The 21,039-nt window shown below is 39.6% G+C and overlaps 1 protein-coding gene across 5 annotated transcripts in view; it reads left to right on the plus strand.

Moving 5' to 3' along the window:
- RBM33 (RNA binding motif protein 33) overlaps positions 1-21,039 on the plus strand; it is an 85,827-nt gene that overhangs the window by 12,911 nt on the left and 51,877 nt on the right. For all 5 annotated transcript variants that reach the window (XM_053359126.1, XM_053359128.1, XM_053359129.1 and 2 more), the window contains exons 5-10: positions 1,496-1,808; positions 3,277-3,396; positions 6,069-6,240; positions 14,582-14,811; positions 15,522-15,813; positions 17,064-17,122. In XM_053359126.1, the coding sequence (XP_053215101.1) occupies positions 1,496-1,808; positions 3,277-3,396; positions 6,069-6,240; positions 14,582-14,811; positions 15,522-15,813; positions 17,064-17,122 (1,186 nt within the window). The remainder of the gene's footprint in view (positions 1-1,495; positions 1,809-3,276; positions 3,397-6,068; positions 6,241-14,581; positions 14,812-15,521; positions 15,814-17,063; positions 17,123-21,039) is intronic.

Here is a 21,039-nt window from a genome sequence, read left to right on the forward strand (position 1 = left end):
TTGAATAATTGGTTAAATTTTAGGCCTGCAATATATAATTGTCTAAAAATATTTAAAAATAAAAATATTTTATCAGCTAAAAAGTAGTTGTGTGGATTTGTCTGAAAATTTTGTATTTTCTTACATGAATTATAATAACAGGGTAATTTGCACTTGAAATTTTTCAGTCTGCATTGACAGTTTTTCTAAATTCCCAGAGTGACAGTTAGCATGTTTATTTTACTTGTGTTTAGTGAACAAAGCTGAAAATGTTGAAATTGCCAAGCTTATCTAATATCACATATGCAGTTGTCATTCATTTATTGTTACTAATGAATGTATGAAACATTTTTTTCCTGTAAAATAATAAAGCACTGGAAAAAAATCCATCCCACATCACTGCAATGTTCTGTAGCAGTGAATACTTCTGAAAACCTCAGATGGCAAGCCCCATATTTCCTTGTGTAGGTAACAAGGCCTCTCCTTAGGTGATACCTGTGGTAACGTGCATAATTTTAAACACCTAGAGAGATATCCAATGAAGTCTGAGTAATCATAGAGTAGACCCACTGAAAATAATGAACTTACGTCCATTGAGTTCATTGGGTCTATTCTGAGTCTGGCTAACAGTGGATATTATACATTATATGATTGTTGCCTAAGAAAGGTTGTTTTTATTCATACACAAACCTAACAGTTTGACTGGATTACAGTTAATCTGTAGAGTTAACTGGTCAACTAGGTTTTCTTTTAATTGGATGGAAATCCTAATAATTTGCATTGGTGCACAACTTCAACATTCAGTCCCATACTCTCTTCTGCATTAATTTGTTCATCTCTATGTCTTTAACGTGTCATAGTTTTTTGAAAGATAGGCAAGAAAACTAGAGGATTGTTACTTCTGGATAGTTAAGGGCATTTTAAGGTGGGGGAGGTCCTATAGTTGGCTAAATTCTGGCTTTTACTGCAGAATTTGTTGGTTAACTTCTTCTGAATCCTCAAATTCTAGATAAGACATTTAAAATAGAACTTTTACAGACGATGCAAATTTCAATTCAAAGTCTATTCAAACAGCCCTACCCCTTTAAAAGCATTATTTCATTGTAAGAAATAAAAGTGAATGAAAGTCCAAATTGATGTCTGGCAGCATTAATGTAGCTCAGGCTGATGAGTAGTGAGTGTTGTGATAGTGTACGGTAGTCTGGGAATTAACATGAACTGCAGCTTGCTTGGCTACCTTGTACTTCTTGTCAGCCTAACCTGTTAGACCATCTGGTTGGTTTGATCCCTCTGGTCAAATAGCCTGCAGCTGATGATAAGCTGTGGTATAAGTATGCATATTATGAGTTTGTGGCATAGAGTCAAGTCAATGTGTGAGCTATGCACTTTGCTATTGAATGCAGACGCTCTGTGATCTATGTGCATCCTGTACAGAATGCACATGCACGCAACCTGCTCTCATACTGTGGTTAATGTATTGATTTTTCATCTTTCCTTTTTTTTACTCTTATCATAGTACTCAAGGTGTCACAGTTAGTCTTAATGCTACATCTGAAGTAGCTACATCCTTTGAACTCTCGGAGCATGCCAATGATCAGTCTGTTGAGCAAGATTCAGAGTATGAACAAGGGGAGGATGAACTGGGCTATGACAAATCAGAAGTGCCTGAAGAGTATTCTGGGGAATACACAGAAGAAGGGCAGTATGAAGGCCAAGAGGCTGAGCTGACAGAAGACCAAATAGAATATGGGGAAGATCAGGGAGAAGAAGAGATTTATAATGATGGAGTGCTAGATCTCGAAATCAATGAACCTCTAGATGATTTTACAGTGAGTTTCTTTCTATTGTATTATCTGAGATAACATTGCTCCACATGCCTAGGTTTTTAGACTGATTTGAAATCTGTTTACCTCCCTAGGGATGTGGGGAAAATTAGACCTATTATCACTGTCTGCCAGTTTCTTTATCTAGGCTGTGACAAAGTTTGTGTTGACAGCTTGTTTGGCTGTAGGTAATGCTCCTTTGTCATTCTGGAAGGCAGTTGAGAATCATGACCTTGAGGATTGTATCCTTAAGGAAAAAGCAGCTTTGTGTGGTGGGGAGACAGTGCCAATTGTTAGAAGTACTTAATGCAAAAGCTTTTATCCAGGCTTTAGACACGATCTGATAAAGTCCTTCGAAGGTGAAAAGATTATTGACCTGCTAAAGACATCTTTAAGGTGCTAATATTCCAAAGTGATTGATGTCCTGCTTGCTCCTTTCCACCCCTCCTCTTTTTTTTGTAACTGAGAACTGTCTAAAGCTGAATAAAGAGGTTGGAGGTTACTTCACCAAATGTCATATGCATAATTTTTTCAGTTTAAGTTGCTGAAGCGGCTGCCCAACTTGAGTTGAATATAACTCTGTCCAAAATATTGTGAACAAAAAATATATAAAGAAGCAACGGATTCATTGATATCTTAAACTTGCTTCATTTATTTCTTGTAAAGCATGTAGTAAAGTGTTGTGCAAGGTGGTAAAGCATCTAGTAGTTGGGAGTTACTAGAAATTACTCCGTGGGCATATGTTATGATATTAAAGGGAAAGAAGTATACTTCTTGGCAAAACTGTTGGATTATAGTGGTGCTGCACTGCTTATGAATGGAGTAGAGCCTTCTCTAAAATTGGAAAAGAAAAACATCTTAAGGAATTGGTGCTATTTACTCTTAATTTAGTTCATAATGTTTCATAGCTGCAGTGGTTATAGTAACCCTAACTTACTGTGTTGAAACCATCAGTTTGTGTTGAAATAATCAGGGCTGGTGGCACCTGTGACCCTTCAGCCCATCCAGAATGGGACGATGGAGTTTGTAGTCCAATCTGGAGAGTCACAGGTTTCCCACTCATAGTTTATACTCTCCTAAACTAGTTGTTTGTGCAAGAGACGTTAGGACCTACAACATGGATTGAACTTAGAGCATGCTACTTGGGGCCATTACCAGACATAAAGGTTCCCAATCTCTTCCCTCACCCTTCCCTTTAACTAACATGCTCAAATTCCCTCTTCCCTTCCTTATTCAGTCTTAATCACATCTAAGTGTTACATTAAAATCATGGTTAACATCATTTGGTTTTCCTTGTAACCAGCTTTAAATTCTGGTTAAGAAGGAACCCTGGTTAAGGCTGGCTCTGACAGAACAGTCAGTTGTGACCATGAGACCCAGGCAGCTTCAGATGAAATTTGTGTCCTCCCATAGCTTCCTCCCACAAGCAGAAGCATTTTAAGATTAAAACATTTTCATCATGCAATTATTTCAGGATGAAGATTATATGCAGTCCTACAGTGAGCAGCAAGCAATTGAACAGCAAGAATATGTAGCTGAAGAAGAATTGGAGGAGGTTGCTGACACCCAGACACCTCCAAATGAGTCGGAAGAGGTATTTTTGAAGAAGTGAAATCCTAAAGGCAAAATACTGTTTAGCACAAGGGATTGAAAAGTATTTCAGGAATTGACAGTGGTTTTGTCTGGTTTGCGTCTGTTCTTGGCAGTCCTCATGTGAATCTTTTTTGGAAAAGATAGGAGGAGAAGCTGTTCAATGATTCTTTGTTAGCCTTGCCTTTTGAAACATGTTCTTTTGTCTAAGCTATGAGCGGCTCTATTTGTCAGGATGGCCAACATTTCTAAGCTACAGACAGCAGTTGCCATTATCATTGAGGGCCTCGGGACATGTACACAGTGCGCCTGGAATGCTCAGCTCCTCCTCATCCGCTACTCCCACTGTTACCTGTTTCTCCTCTTCTGGCAGATCTCACAGCTACTTGTAGTTCTGCACGTGACCACTCACTGGCCAGCCCCACTTTTTCTTCTCATATATGAGTTTCCTTAGCTTGTACGTTAACATTATCTTTAGGAGTGTAGGCAGTTAGCTGTGGTATGGGTTTGTGGCAGTAGGCCAGGGTAGAGGAGGGAAAGGATGAAACACACACCTCTCCCCTGCAGACAAGACCTGGAGATTTGAGTAGTTTATGCTTTTTCTCTTCATTATTCTCTTATTAACACCTGAAGCGACTTTGAAACATGAACTAGTATGTTCTTGGCCAAAAATAAACCTGTTTGGCATCACTTTGTAATTAAATAAGCCTAATTACAAGTAGGGCTGCACAACTGATAAGTTGTACATGGTGATAACAACTCTTGATTTGTGTTTACTTTTTCCTCTTTTGGTGGAACTGACTCATCTCTCTAGAGCCACTTATGTACAATGGTAATTTAATTTTCTTCAGGCTCTCAAAACATTGGAGGGAATTATCTGCATTGAACAGACATCACTGGCCATCTGCTTGTAAAGAGGTTTAAATTTAAACTAGTGGTTCCTCTTTCAGTTGAAATATTGACAAAGCAAGATTTTAGTTAGCCAGTCTTCTAAAGAGTTGTCATTAGAAAGTTCTCTTTTCCTGACCTATCTTATCCACTTCAGAGTTGGAGGGGCCATGGAGGCAAGGGGTTATGAAGCCTTAAGCAAGGCCAAACCTTTAATAAAAATGCCATATACTATATGCCACAAGAATTCTGACACTTGACACTTCAAGAACTTTGGATGAGCAGACATCTTGCCAACAGATGGAGACAAGAAATTCAGAGTGACTTTGGGCAGCCGTCCATGAGAAGACCAATTATTACCTGAGCAATAAGTTCATTTTTGTTTGACGCATTTTATTTCCCCCCCTCTTCTGCAAGAGACTAGCTGCCACTCTTAGCTTTCTCCGCCAGTATTTGAGGCAGGGGATTATATTATCCTTTTGGATTTAAGGTTCTTCATCCTAGTTCTCAGTTTCTTTTAAACTAGGAAGTTGGAGCTTTAGCTAGATGGTTTGACAGGCAGTTAGCTTTTTTCTTCATGATCTTAAATAAAGGCTCATCACCCAGGTTAGTGTTTTCCTCAGAACCCACTGGCTCACTTGGCATTTAAAGCCCATGGTGAGTTGTATTTTCTTAAGTGTGTTTAAAGCATTTCCTGTATCACAAAATGCAGCATGCTCTACTTGTGTTAGAATGGTAGAGAATAGAATTGCAAGGGCTTGAAAATTTCTTAGAAAGTAAAGTGACTGAACTTAAAGTGCTGAGGCATCTGGATGAGTCCAAATAATAGAATAATACAGCATTTGAATACGCCACTGTTTTTTTATCATTTTTGATTCATTTCAACTCCATATGGTGAATGAATGTACTGTGTATGTAATAAGCATCTCCTCCCTTCCTTCATGTTTCTTGTTCTGCTGTGTTAGCCACCCCAAGTTTGTATACAGTGCATTTATATCCCTCCCTCTATTTCTTTCAGTGGGCTAAACAGCTCCAGGGCCCCATCCTTTCTGAATTTTCGAGTCCCAAGATCTAAAAGTTTTTTTGCCTGTAATATTAGTTTTCCTTTATCGTTTTTGAGCATGTGGCAAAACCTGTCCAATAAGGCGTTGGATATTGGCTTGAATTTCCTAACTGTACACATGAAGTTTTATTTTTCATAACCTACAGTTGCTTTCCTCATGGCTACATTGTACTGATGGCTTTAATGTACCTTGTGCTAAGCATAGCCACCTTGCTCCCCCTCCTCCTCTGTCATGCTTCCCGATGAGACTATATTAGTGTGTGAAAGTGGCTGTTCATTTGTGGGTGCTGGCCCTTACACCTAATACTAAACATCTTCCCCTTTTGTTTTTTTCTGGTCTAGAAATATTCTAGGATCAGGAACAGAATAAGCAAATCTTGGCATGTTTTGTACGAACCAGAGATGGTAGCTTAAAGCAAACTAGTTAGTTATCCACACTGTCTTCATAAGTTGGCTTGCTTTTAAATTGACCAGAGTTGGGTTTTTAAGTAGCAATCTGTGGGCTCATATGACAGAACAAGTAAAGTTTATGTGAAAGGGAAATTGGGACATGTGGGAGGAGGAAGCATGTGAGTCTCAGACTTTGCTCGGGTTAATGTCAAACACATAACACTAAATCATGATTTAGTGCTATGTGCAAAGATAGCCACTGTAAAGTAACTTCACTCTAGCATATTGAAAACCTACCCGACCAATAATTTACACTTATCCTCCTGTGCTAATAGGCAGTTATTGAAAACCTAGAGCTTCAAGAAGAAACCAAAGAAGAGTCTGATGAAGAAGAGGAAGATGATGAAGAATCTGGTCGATTACGTTTCAAAACTGAACGGAAAGAAGGAACAATCATTAGACTTTCGGATGTAACGAGAGAGCGAAGAAACATTCCAGAAACTTTGGGTAAGATTTTTGGTTAGTGGTCATGCCACTAGAATTTAGGTGCTTTTAATTAAACAAACTAACACATTATTTGTACAGTTTAGTATGAATCTGTAAGCATTACTCTAAAGTGACCAAAGAGAAACACAGACCAAAGTGGATGGTAAGTAGGTCTATAATAGAGTTTTAGTGGCAAGTAACAAAAAAAATTTCCCCTACCATTTCAGTTTTGTGTTGCCTTTTAAAAAATGCACAGTGGGCCTGTTTAATTCTAATGCCAATTTAGACTTGTATGAATGAGCCTGCATGAGCCTTGAGCCATGAGGATATCTGAAGATAAGGCTTCTAGTTTTTGAGTAGTCACGGCTACAGTTCCCCCCAAGTTTGGCCACAATGGGTAGCTGTAGTCAGTTTAAAAGTGAGGCTCATGCAGTCTTATTCATTTCACAGTAGCTTATGGCTGCACATTGAGTCTCAATTCTGTGTATGTAACTCTGAAATTCAAGTTTGGACATTAGGTGAAAGCACATGTCAGCTATTGTAAATCCATTACTAATTTTGCAGGATTGATTTATTCTGTTTATTGGCTGTGTAATTCTGCCCCAGAGTTTGATAGCAGAGCAGCTGGAGCTTTCTTTTTATTTCCTCTATTCCCCCCCCAATTTACACTACTTTACTTATAGGAGGAGGTTGTGATTTCATAAAGGTTGGAAAATACTGTATTAATTCAGAAGCTATGTTTAAAAATTCAGATGCTTCTGGAGCAAATAACTGATATTTCCAATTTCAAATGCCCTTCTATTATCATAGATTATAAAATGTTCAAAGAATCATAGAGTTGGAAGGGACCCCAAGAGTCATCCAGTCCCACCCCCTGCAATGAAGAAATCCTGCCCACAGCAGTTCCTGAGTAGGCTCTTACCACCAACCTTCTGGTTAACAGCCAGATGCACTGACCCTTTGCACTGAAAGCTCCCATTATTTGCCATTTTTACACGATCTATTTTAAATCTGCATGGCAGTCATGCTTATTATTAACATTAAGTGTTACCATATTATATTAGGTTGATAATTGTTTTTATCTGGTTGCTGCAATTGGCACAAGGTAGGAAGGCCTAAATTATAAAAATAAAAACTCCTAATAGGAAACAATACTGCAAGCAGTGTAATTCTTTTTGGAATATGCTGTTCATTCCTTGGTATTGATTGGATGACTGTCATAATGGTGACTGAGACTGTTACTGTGTCCAATAAACAAAGTTGTTAAAAGGAAAGCACTTTTTAAATGTCCAGGAACAGTGAATATCTGTCTGATGGGTCTCACGTCAGTTTTACATAAGTAAAAGAATATACTTTTGGTTACGTCTAGATGTGTCTCTCTTTCCCAATTTGGGAACAAACGTGTTATCTCTAGGGTGACACGCAATGTCTGCTCGGCATGGGATCAGGTCTTTCCACCAACACACACTTTTCTAGAAGGTTTGGCTGATTAAAGATGGTTCTGAAAGAACTCTCACATTTATGCTGTCATCATAGTGAGGTGGAACCGGCAGGATTGCTACTGAATTATTTACAGTCTCAGTGTGCCATCTTGCAAAAGTACATGCAAACAAGTCTGCTTTTGAAATGTTCTCAGCTTCAGAATCAATACAAAGGCCTTGTGTAGTTTGAGAACAGAACATGCTGGTTTATCCCATGATGCGACAACCTCAGGAGTGTGTTTTCTGTTGCTTATCTCAAGGACTGCTTCTCCCCAAATGAACCAACCCAGACCGTGTGATCATCATCTAAGACCATCCTACAAGAGGTCTGGAGATTGGCAAGACAAGCACGGGCCTTTCCTTTCCATTTGTGGAATGCTGTCACTGGGGAGGCTTGCCTGGCGCCATCATTACATATTTTTAGGCGCCAGGAAAAAAATGTTTCTTTGCAATCAGGCCTTTGGCTGATTAACTGTTCTGTGGCCTTTTAAATGTGTTTGTCGGAGGGGGGTTATTGGTTTGTTTTTGTTTGATTATGTATTTATGTTTTCATGTTGTGAACTGCCCTGTGATCTTCAGGTGAAGAGTGGTATACAAATTTAATAAATCATAATTGATATACCCTTTTAAGGTGCATCACTGTCTCAGGTCTCTTACGAAAGTAGCATAGGCATTTAAACAGTGATTGATTGGAAGGCAACCTCCAGGAAGGAGCTCTGTAGTTCACATATTCATGTCAATAGTTGTATGCATTAGTACTGCCCCCTGTATTTCTGTATTTTCACTTACTATATTTAGTATTTATCTATTTATTATTATCTTTATACTGTCTTTCACCCAAAGACCATAGGGTGGTTTACAATATAAAAAAACACAAAAATACATACCATAATAACAAACAAAACCAATACTCTGCTCCTATTTAAATAAAAATATTTAAGGTGGGATAAAGTAGTGTGCTTTTGAGGAAAGGAAATGTGAACTCACCAGGTCTCAATTAGAGGAGTTTGGTACGTGAAGCAGGAATCATTGCAGATATGGTAGCCAGGGCTTGAAATTTCAGATTCATAGGTGTTACAGTACAGATTTAGAGACCAGTGTTGTATTGGGCTGAATAACTGCAGGTTTCTAGGTTATGAACCATATGGGATTATCTGGTCCTGATTTATCAAATAGTTTGATAAATTTGATTTCTCCTCTTTCCCAGGCTAAACATGCCCAATTTCCTCAACTATTCCTCATCAGGCTTGGTTTCCAAACCATTGATCATCTTGGTTGCCCTCCTCTGCACACACCCCAGATTTAATATCTTTCTTAAATTGTGGCACCCAGAATTGGACTCAGTACCTCAGGTGTGGTCTGCCCAAGGGAGAATAGAGTGGAACTGACACTGTATTTCTATTGAAGCAGCCTAGAATAGTATTAGCTTTTTTTTGCTGCTGCATCACACTGTTGATTCATTTATAGGTTATGGTCCACTCAGACCCTTAAATGCTTTTCACATATACTACTGGTATGCCCGGTGCAGCTGTTTCTTCAGATGCCTCCCACTTTTCTTTCTTGTTGGAATTGTTGCCTGCATTTGTGCCTTCCATTTTTACCTTTAAGAAACTTCCATCCATATTGGACTCCCTTCTCTTTGAGTATTTCTGACCATGGGATCTCACCTAGTAGTTCCTTAAGCTTTTTGAAATCAGCCTTCTTAAAGTCCAGAGTGGATGTCTGACTACACTCAGCTTCCTCTTGCCTTTCTATCCTGAAACCCAAGATGACATAAGCATTCCTCCCAATAATAAAAGATGAAAATGCATACAGCCCATTCAAAGGCAGAGTTTGAGTTGAACTGAAAGAACCAGGATATAGACTAAAACCTGAAACTTGTGGAGTGTATGAACATGGCTGGCTTCCCTGAGATTTGTACCACAGCTGAAAAGGTCTTGTTCCTAGTAGAAGTCTGACTTATTTGGTGTCTGTCTAAAACCAGCACCTTTATTTAATCTCAGAAACAGGTAGGTGCATAATGTAGATAAAAATATCATTTTTCTGATTGTGGAAATAGATATGTATGTGTATGTGTTATTGTGCTACTATCTAGGCAGAATTCAGCTGGAAAAGGATGTTATTGCGATATTTACTAGCAGAAATCAGTTGTACCTAGAAACATCCACAATTGCAGAAGCCCTTTCACTTTCTGTCCTCTAATCTGAAAAGTAGTTGAGAGATTAGTAAATGCTTCTTACCTGTGTGGGGCCTGCTTAGAAGGATTATTAATATACATAGAAATATATATAGTCATTTAATTTATGTATATTCACATGGTCCAGTAAACTATAGCATAAAACTGTTATAGCTAATAAAAATGAAAAGTTGAATGAAAAATGAAACAAACTGATTAGCAGTTTGCAAAGAGTTCTAAATGACGTATTTTATACAAGTCTTTTAGTTAATTTTGTATCTTACACCCAAGTTTTTCTTTGAAAAGTCATTGTCAGCTGGAGCTGTTAAAAGATCTGCAATAATTGATGTCTATTAGGGATCAACCTAATAGGACTAAAAAATGTAGTAGAGCTGGCGTAATAAATATTACTTTCCTTTCAGTACTGATTGCTCTTAATAGGAATTACGGGTATAGAAATGAAACTTGGTTGTATAGCTACATTTCTTTACTTTAAAATCTAGACATAAGTTGAAAAAACACTTAAAAGAGAAATTAATATTTCAGTGGAAATTACAAACGTAATTTCCATCCTGTCACTTTTTGGTGACCTTTCGTGACAGCTTGTCTCTATTGGAGGGAAGCATTCTTACTTGCTGATTAAAGATGTCGTTTCAAACCATTTTATTACCAAGGATAGCAAAATTAATCTTGACATTTGGAGGCCCTAGAAAAATAATTGCTGATTCACTGCATTAGGTGTATGTGAAAGAATTCTACAGTTAAGATTGGGTGTCTGCTGGCAAAAATATGTTAAACATTTTCCCTCATGAATGGAGCAGAGGCATCTCCGAAGTGTTGCTTTTGCAAATGAAAAGGGAAATCTCTTGGCTTGAAAGAGTTTTCAGGAGGGTCGATCATATTGTATTGCATATAAAATAGTGTTTTGGGAACTATGGCCCAAAGAGTGCATGGGGGGTGTGTGTTACTGATCCTGCCCCCTCCTAGTAGTAGCTACTTGCAACACTGCTATGGAGTGTTCCCTGATCCTCAGATTTCTAAAAAAGTCTTAATGCTAGAATTTGTCGACATCCAATGAAACTATATATTGGAAGGTTCAGGATAGACAAAAGAAAGTACTTCATACAGTACACAGCTTTGGAATTCACTTCCCCAAGAAGGTAGTGGTGCCATCAACTTGGATAGCTTTAAAAGAGGATTAGACTGATTCGTGGACAATATCAGCTATGACGGCTGTGTTTCAGCTCCACTGTTGGAGGCAGCCTGACTCTGAATGCCGGTTGCTGGAAATCACAAGTGGGGAGAACTTTGGTCCTGCTTTCAGGCTTCCCATAGGCATCTGGTTGGTCACTGTGAAAACAGGCTGCTTGATCCAACAGGCTCCTCTTAGGTTCTTAGGAGAGCGTATGGGCTCTGAAGTGGGAATGGCAGCTGAAAAGTCCTCATGCAGTGGATCACACAAAGGCCTCTGGATCCCTTCTCGTTGCTCATGTGAAGGTGTAAGATTTCTCAGTAATTCAACAATTCCTTTCGAGGGTACTCTTTCATGTTAGGTACAGAACTTTGTCTTATATCACTTCTCATATGTGATCCAATCCAGTTAAGATCTTCATCTGGTACTCTTCTTCATGCTCCATCTTGCAGCAGGAAGCAAAGCATGGCAAACTCGGCCCTCCAGATGTTTTGGGACTACAACTCCCAACATCCCAGACCACTGGTCCTGTTAGCTAGGGATGATGGGAGTTGTAGTCCCAAAACATCTGGAGGGCCGAGTTTGCCTATGCCTGCTGTTAATGGATGTTTACTCATTTTTTTAAGGTACCTGCTTTCAAAGGTGTGTGATACCCCAAGTGCAGGAGAAGCTGAATATAAAGGCTTCTAATGAATGAATACCCATGGACAAATCAGTTGAGAATGGCACTAGTAGGAATAAGGAATTATGAGTGGAAGGCAGAGGATAAAGGATTCTTGGGGAAATGATTTCTCCCCTCTCTCCATCTTGTGTAAAAAACCAAACACAGAACAAAACAAAAACTCTTGACTGGAGGGGAGTAAGAGCCCATTTTCTCCCTCCTCCCCAGCTGGTTCTTTTTTTGGAGGGGAGGGAGCTGGCTTTCATTACATCCCTGAAGCAATTGCTTCCTTGCCCTAGCAGAGATGTGCTAGCACTTGTGGACTGCTCCTGAACATTCCTCATAGAGGGACCAGGAGGATCATCAAGTCCACCCCTCTGCAATGCAGGAATCTCAGCTGGCCATCCAAGCTCTGTTAAAAAACCTCCAAGAAAGGAGAGTCCACAACTTCCCGAGGGAGACCTCTAATCAGAATCATTTTGGTGGAGCTGGGAAGCAGTGGGCAGTCCTGAGATATGAAGATCTCACACCAGAGCAGGTTTTCTGTTCTGGGCCCCTTCCAGCTGGGGCATCCTTATTGTCCACACCCCCACATACTATTTTGAAATAAATGAATAGGGCTGTATTGTAGTATGCCTGCTTTTTTTGGGATCGGGAAGGACATAAATCCAACTGTATGGGTCTGAGGGCTGTGAAGCTACTGCAGTCACACACATTTCTAGCTTTAGTTTACAGGGGGTGTCATCCCTGTCTCTGTTTGTGGCCTGGCTCCCTGCAGTCTGTCTCCCCAGGCACTTTTCTAAGCTGTGCTCTGATGTTGGAAGTGAGCTTTATTGGGAGAGAAGTGCTTGATGAGGAGGTATGCTGTGTAGCAAGTGCATGGGAGCTATGCACTCAGCTGCACACCCTTCTTGCTCTTAAAACTGGAAAACATACTTTTCTGATTCTGTGGGACAGGATCAGATCAGAGTCGAGAGTGTCATTTCGAGCATTTTGTGCTCCTTTGTCAAGGCTGTAAAATACAAAAGAAAAAAGTAATAGAACTGCATAACAAGGTTGTCAGTGTGCTTGTACAGCACAGTTGTAAATACCAGATTCCTTCAGTTTGGTTGCATAAAGCAAGCAATTAATTGTGGTGTCAAGCCCCTTCCTCCTACAAAAAACGAAAGGGAAAAGCTTTCAGGTATGAGAAGTACAGAGTTGTGAGTTCCATAGCCAAACTCCATTTTTATTTATATGCATTTAACAAAATTAATATACTGCTTACTCAATACAAAACCTCTAAGCATTTGTGTGTGTGTTGGAATGAGCAGTGAGAGTTTAGAAACTGAGCATTAGTATTGCCCAGGCTTTGCTTTATTTAACAGCCCTGAATATATTTCTGAATCTGTTGCCTTAAGTAACAAATTCAAAATGAAATTAAAAATTAAGCCGTGAGCTCCATTGCAGTCTGCTATGTAATGGAACCTTTATTGTGATTATAGAAAAAGGCATGCTTGAAGTAAGTTGAATTATTTTTTTCCTCGAATGAAGGGAAAAGTATTTTCCTCCATGGTGGTAAAACTGAGGCATTTAACTTGCTCAAATAGCACTAGCAAAGCCTTGCATTTAATTAATTTTCTTACATTTATATCCTGCCTTTTGTCTGTAATGGAATCCATCAAGCTATATGTGTAGTTCCCCCATCCAGACACTGGCCAGACCCAGACCTTCAGCAAGGCGGTGGCCTCACTTTCCTTCAGGCCATATAAACACTTGTCAGGCAGCCATAAGCAACAAGAAATTGCAGACAGGCAAGGGAGCTGTGTTAGTTCTATCAAATCATGTCCACAGTTTGAGGCTCAGGTTTGTCCTCTACCTTCTCTTGTGGATTAGATGTTTGGCCTTTCTTCTTGCTTCTGCCGAGGAACCAGAGAAATTGTTTCTCTATACAGTTGTAGAGCTCCTTTCTGCTGGAGATGTCCTGCAGACCATGTATAGGGCTGCTTTCAACATCTGGGAACTAAAATGGAAGCATACTATGGTTATGTTAAGTGTGTAACACACATTTTGTGTGTTATTTAAAACTGCTTGCAGAGATTTGCATCTTAAAGGTATGCATTTGGTCACCCTACAACCCTTTTGCCTGGGAAAATGAAGAAAAGCAAATGCTTGACTTTCTGCTAAGGCAGTTCTGATTGAATTTATTGAGATTTGCTTCAACTGGAAGGGAAACCTTGTAGTGATATCTAAATCTAAAGAAATAGAGGTGGTGGTTACTGATGTTGATCCAGGAAGTTGCCGTGGAATCAATTATAAAATCCATTTCAACTATACATCTTGATGCATTTTATTTATACACATTTTCCAACCTGTTCTGGAAATCTGTTGTTTCCATATTACTTAAAGCACACCTGTTATTGATATGTTTAATGAAATCTGATCAGATAATAGCTGTACAACCTCTGCTATCTATAGTATGCTACATTAAGGTTATTGTGAGAGACAGGAAAAATAAAATAGTTTCACAGATGGATCTTGAAAGAGCAACAAACTGACACACAAGTGCTTATATTCAAAAAAAAAAAATAGTTGCAATCTGATTTGTGGTGTTGGTGGAAATCTGCTTTAAGAAATTCAATAGCTGTAAGCCACTCTTGGAAGAATAAAACATTTCTTTCTTGATAAATGCAAGGATGCATTTCTATTTGCAAATTAAAAAGATCTGGTAAAAGTAATGTGTGCCCTATAATCAGGGTGATGGGTGGCTGTGCAATTTTGTTGTGGCTGCAGGGAAAAATTTTTATTACTTCATTAGTCCTTTTAATCCTCCTGGTAAATATCTAAAAGCGCCCCCTTCTTTCATCTGATAGAACTTTCTGCAGAAGCCAAAGCAGCGCTATTTGAATTTGAAGAGAGGGAAAGGCAAATGAAGCAGGGGCGTTATGGCTCAAGAAGAGGAGGAGGAGGAGGAGGAGGAGGAGGAAGGAGAGGAGGGCCTTTAATGTGTCGTGGGATGGGAGAACAAAGAAGAGACAACAATGAAAGGGGAAGAATGAAGGATCACAGGCCTGCGTTGCTGTCGACCCAGACATCTGTTACGGTATCCAAACGCAATGATTATGGTGGTCAGGGTTGGTGAATTTTAGTTATTTAAGCAAAATTGTTGAAAACACTGACTGCATTAAGGTGCTTAAGGTTGAATTCAATAGTTCATTTATTGATGGGAATGCAAGCACTTTGATTGTGCCTGCCCCAACACAAGTCCAAGCCACTGTTGGCAGAGCATATACAGGAGCATGGTTCCTCCACTGCCCATCCTGAGGTTTCTGAGAGATCCTGTGCCCCAAGTTCTTGCCGGGTGGGGGGGGGGAGCTATTTTAGGAGTAGCCAAGGACCAATGTCAGAAACTGCTTTTAACTTCGCTGAGTTTCCAGTGAGGCTCCATGTAGTGCAGAAAGCTGGTGTAGCTTTTATATCAAGAGTAGATACGAGGCTGGGTATGTTTGCAGTAGTAGCATTCTGAGTGGGAGAACATTCTGGTGGGAGAATGTAAAGGAATGAGACTGGTAGCTACTATAATCTTGATGCTGAAAGCCTCCACTTTCTGAGAAGCTGCTGGTGCCTCTCCCTCCTCACACATTGGGCTTCCTGTGTACATGGAGTTTCCATTTAGCTATGGCTCATAAGCCTGTGGATATCAAACTTCCAGGAGTGTAGTCAGTAGTCTCAGGGGATGCCTCTTGTTTTTTTAAATTTTTTAAAGGTGATTACAATTTCGAGCAAATGTGATTTTCTGTGTTTTCTTTTTAGACACATTCGGAAAGGATATTTCGTCATCAACAGCCCATTAGGAATCTCTTCCAGCAGCAGCAGCAGCAGCAGCAGCAGCAACAGCAGCAGCAGCAGCAGCAGCAACAGTTGCAGGGGCTGTTACCCATTCCCCCTCAGCTTCATACACCACCTCCGCCTCAAGGGATGCATATGCCACCCCAGCTAGAAGCACCAAGAATGCTGATGAATCCTCCTCCAGTGACATCTCAGCAGCCAAAAAACATACATATAAACCCACACTTCAAAGGAACTGTAGTAACACCTGTGCAAGGTGAGATTTTGTCAGAAAGCAACACTATAAACAGCCTATAATTTTGTCCTGGAGCAGCCCCCTCCAGTTCTATAAGTACAATTCACATGTGATGATGATGATAATTTATATACTGCCCTATACCCGGGGGTCTCAGGGTGGTTCACAGAATAAAATTCTGTGATTATTCTGCATGTACTGCTGTTTTACTGCCTTCATTTATGCAGAGGTGTGCTTGTATGAAAGGGATGGGGTATTGCTGAAGTAGGGGAAAGGTGTCTATTCAGTCATATATATACAGTCGTGCCTTGAAAGTTGATTGGAATCCATTCTTGAAGTTTGATTGACTTCCAAAACCAAAGCGTGGCTTCTGATTGGCTGCAGGAAGGAAGCGCCTGCAGCCAATCAGAGGCCCCGTCGGATGTTCGACTTCCAAAAGAAAGCTCGAAAATTGGAACACTCACTTCCGGGTTTCGATCATTTGGGAGCCGGTTTGTTCAGGAGCCAAGGCGTTCAAGATCCAGGGTACAACTGTACTGCTTTGGTGTTTACTGCCAGCGTATAGAGAACATTTCCATTAAATGAAAACATTTTTAATTCAGGCAAGTCCAGCAAGTGTGTGTGTATTGAATGCTGACTTTAAAATGTCAACATGCTTCACTCCTTCCATTCATTCCAGTATTTGAACTACAAAATCATCTAGATTCTTTGAATACAGTCATACCTCGGGTTACGAATGCTGTGGGTTGTGCGTTTTCGGGTTGCGGACCAGGTTTTGGTGCTTGCACATGCACAGAAGCACAAAATGACGTCATGCGCATGTGCAGAAGCTCTGAATTGTGTCACACGCTTGCACAGACGTGGTGCTTCAGGCTGCAAACGCTGTGGGTTGCGAACGTGCCTCCCGCACGGATCACATTTGCAACCAGAGATATGACTGTACCTGATACCTGGAAGTGGTACCAATTTGTTTTATTTGTGATCTTTTGAGTCCAGTTGTTGGGTAACACCTACTTCAGAACCAACATGACAAGTTAACTTTATAATTGATCATTCATTCACATATATATTGTTTAATTGTACAAAATTCGTGTGTTGCCTTTGCTAGCTGAATCCCAATTGCCCTGTTGAATGCTCTTAGTAAATTTTTCCTGCCTGCAGCTATTTGGAAGAACGGGGAAGCAGCTGCCTATGAATATGACTGCTTATAAAAATGGCCTAGAGTCTTGGCTAAAACAAATTGATTTAAAAGGTGTGCTCCTTGTTTTTAGTGCCCTTGCTGCCAGTCCCAAACCAGCCAAGACCTGCTGTAGGACCCCAGAGATTTCCTGTGAGTAGCAGCTGTTTTTTCTTCTCTGATATGGATAAGCATACATTTGCAAAGAAATATTAATATGGCAAATAAAAGCGGTGCCAGTGAAATATAATTTTAAGGTTTTGTAAATATTGACAATGATCTGTGCAGTAGAAAATGTTTGTTAGAAGCTTAAGATCAATGAATTTCTGAGAGCAGAATTAATTTTGTTTAATTGTAAAATTGTCGAGCCACTCTCTCCAATGGGGAGTGTTAAAATAGAAAAGTGCAAAAATGACTTTCCTGTTCATTACAGTCTTTTCAATATAAATAGGAGGAATGCTAATTTAATAAAAAGGTCATACGTAAAATGTGTTGTGCTTGGAAAATATAAAGATCTGTACTAGTTTTGTACTTATTTTAAGCATTTAATAGCAGATGTTGAGTTGACACTGGCTAATTCTACCCCCTTTTCTTATTTTTGGCTTCTAAAATACACTTTCTCTTTCTCCTTGATTGATTTACTTCTCTGACATCAGTTCTTCTTCTTACTCCTCAGGATCAATGTCATATAATCCCACCTTGCCAGTCCTTGCCATTTTCAGGGATATCCCCATGTAGAGCACATTGATAATCCAACCAGTTTGGATTACTGAATAATGTGGGCTATAGTATCAAGGTTGTCCTGATCCAAGAATGTTTGAAGGTAGTGCAATAGCTGAAGCTGGGCATAGGCACTCCTCACCACTGTGACCACTTGGACCTCCAGTGATGGCTTGGTATCTTGGAGTATCCCCAGACTGCACACCTCTTCTTTCATGGGGACTGCTACTCCATCCTGAATTGACTGGCTACTAATTAATGGAACCAGCCATTCACATAATGCCAGGAAGTCAGTTTATTGACTCGCCCAGTACATTCCTGCCTCCTGTACTGCATTTGCACAATCTTTCCTGGTTACGATGGTAGGGAGAGATCTTGCTGGGTGTCAGTTGTGTGTTGTTGATGCCATGCTCTTAAATTCCCAGATAGCTATTGTTTCCAGACTGTGGAAGGACCACGTGTTTTGAGTTCCCTTTGAATACTTAAAGAAGCTTTAGGAAAACTAGCTATAAAATAATTGTTAATATATGCACAGCCTGTCTGCTTGACCGTAGATTCTAAGACAAAAAATAGTTGCAAGTAGAAAATGTACACCTCAAAATGTGAGAGTGGATTTGTACCATCCATGGTCTTTTAATAGGATGATTAGTTTTCCTTACATAATCAATTACTGGTCTGTTTTTTCTGTGAGGGATTACTAATAGTCATTGCAATTGCTGCATAAATCTGTATTACAACATGCCAAAAATGCTTTGAATCCTGTGGTTTAAGTATTTTCATTTATCTAATTTTACAGAAAATGGATGCATATGAGGAATGAGACAGCCTTACTTTTTACTAAATTAAGGCGAGGTTTTCATATGAGCAACTGCTCATTTGAAATAGGAACTTGATGGCTGTTACACATCAGTCACATTTCATTCTGAAAAACACCCAAGTTGTAGATGATGCCAGTCAACAAAACTTGAAAGTTTTTTTTAAAAAAGAATATAATATATATGTGTAGCCATTATTAGATGAACTCCACAATGCCTATAGAATAAATTATTGTGGGGGACCAAGGATTACTAGTCCATATTCTCAGTTGCTGCTCATATTTTGTTCAGTGACCCATGGACGATCCAGTTCTATAATTTAGTTGGCATTGCCTTGTAGGGTATTCAGATGCAGAGCACATGAGCTTTGCTGATATGATGTTACTGAGAGGAAACAAGTGCTGTGGAACAAATGTAGTTCCTGAAAGATCTCCTGAAACGTCAGGATGGTGGTATGGTGATTTTTGTTTTTCCAGATTGCAGGTGACATTGTAAAACTAGTAGAATGTGTTGTTTAATCACACGTTCAATACATTTGCTAGGTCCTTTGGAGGCCAGTCTTAATCTGTGGGCTGCCATTTTGCTATTCCTGCCATGCCCTGCTGCCAGAAGTTAAAGGGAGAGGGAGGAGTAAAGCAGCATCATTACTGAGCCTAAACTGAAGAAAAGTAGAAAAAAAGTCCTGCCTTTCTCTAGCCAGTCAATTATGGATTGAATTGTAATAGCAAATAGCTTACTAGTTTGGAAGTCAGGATTCCATGTTTCTCTCATGAAATTGTAGTCCCCTCCCACCCGGTTTGTGGACCGACTTTCGTTAGAATAAATAACAGCTCCCCGAATTCATACATAATGCAGAATTGCAGTTCTTCTTCAAAAATGAGAGTAGAAGCTTTTCTTCTTCATTCCACAGAAAGGGAGCCTCAGGACATAGCTTAGAGGATTTCTTCTGCAGCTTAGATGATCTCCTGAATTGGGTCCATAACAATGATCTGTTAATTTCAGATAGCATGTCATAGTGACCAGCCACTTGGAAGTGTGTTTGCCTTCAGACTGGTAGAAGTTTCTTTCAAAGCCCATGAGCACAGTTCTGACACTAATGGCTTTTCAGTGCATTTAGAAAATTTTAGAAAGCCCAAGTTACTGCAACTCAAAGAAATCATATAAATTGTTCATATTTCAATATTGTTTTGTTTTTTACACATTTGCATTCCCAGTGCCACATACGTGTCTCTTCGTTACATTATATAAGCATATGTTTACATAGTTGTTTAAATTAGGGTTTTTTCTTCTATGTCACCTTTAATTTTTTAGTATAATAAAACAAGAAGTTCTTGACCTTATCCAAAATGACTAGCAGTATGTTCCTCCCTAGCCCCTTTAGAAATGGTTGATCAAGATAAATTCCTCTTGGGAAAGACCACAGAATTAATAAATCATTCCTTCTAGTGGTTGAGGGGCTTGCTTTTTCAGTTGTCCAAGAACCTTTCCCACACATTATGGAAGCCAAGAGCCAAGCCTGTATTTGTCTCAGTATGCAGCTGTGTTGACTGGGGTGGATGAGAGTTGTAGTACAAAACACCTGGAGAGTACAGGATTGGGGGGTGCTGTTTTACACATACAGATGTTCCGATAAAATATAATTTGTGAATAGGTCTTTATAATAAGTACATTTTCAAGAGTGTCTTGTGACCGACATTATTTTGAGCATTTGAGAGATTACGGATTACGTGATTGTAGCAATAATATTTGTTTAGATGTTAGATCTCAAATGGCACTGGGGGGGGAACACCCCTTCTGCGCTGCTGCAGCAGTGATTGTGCTTTTGCTATGGCGGTGCTGTTAGAAGAGCAGCAGTAAATGAAATTTTCACTCTATTACTGTGCACCAGCGGTGGCGAATCCCACATAGTCTGGAAAGCATTTTGTTTTCTTTTTAACATGATACAAGGTATCAGGTGGTCATGATTGACATTTCTTGGATAGCGCTTTATACAGCATTTCATGCAAATCATGTTTGAATGAGACTGCTGAATCAAATTACATTTCTCTCCTATTATAGCCCCTACAGATGTGCAACTGAGCTTCCTCAGCATCTACTGGCAAGCTTTCCTTATGAGGACTTGCCATTTTCACAACTCGTCTGCGCAGCCCTATAATTGCAACACTTACAATAGTGACAGAGTGATGAGTGTTTTCTCTTATCAAATCTATAAGTAGTAGCAAGCAGATGTAGTGCAAGATTTCCAAACACCCCCCCCCCACTCTATATGCTGTCAAACAGTGTCAGGCTGGCAGAGGGAAAATGCAATTTAAAATGCAGGTGACATAATAACAAACACCCTCCATTTGCTAGTGGGCTTCTGATTAATCACTATTACCATACATTATCATACCATCAAATTTAATCAAATCAGTGAATTCCCATCTGCAGGAGGAGCAGCAGAAGCTAAATATGATGGTAACAGCTATTAAACAAGAGCGGCAAAGAAGACTTCTAAAATGAAGCAACCCTTTCCCTTTTTGTGTTTTTTCCGAC

Source organism: Podarcis raffonei, chromosome 12 (assembly GCF_027172205.1).
Source record: "Podarcis raffonei isolate rPodRaf1 chromosome 12, rPodRaf1.pri, whole genome shotgun sequence".
Lineage (NCBI taxonomy): Eukaryota > Metazoa > Chordata > Lepidosauria > Squamata > Lacertidae > Podarcis > Podarcis raffonei.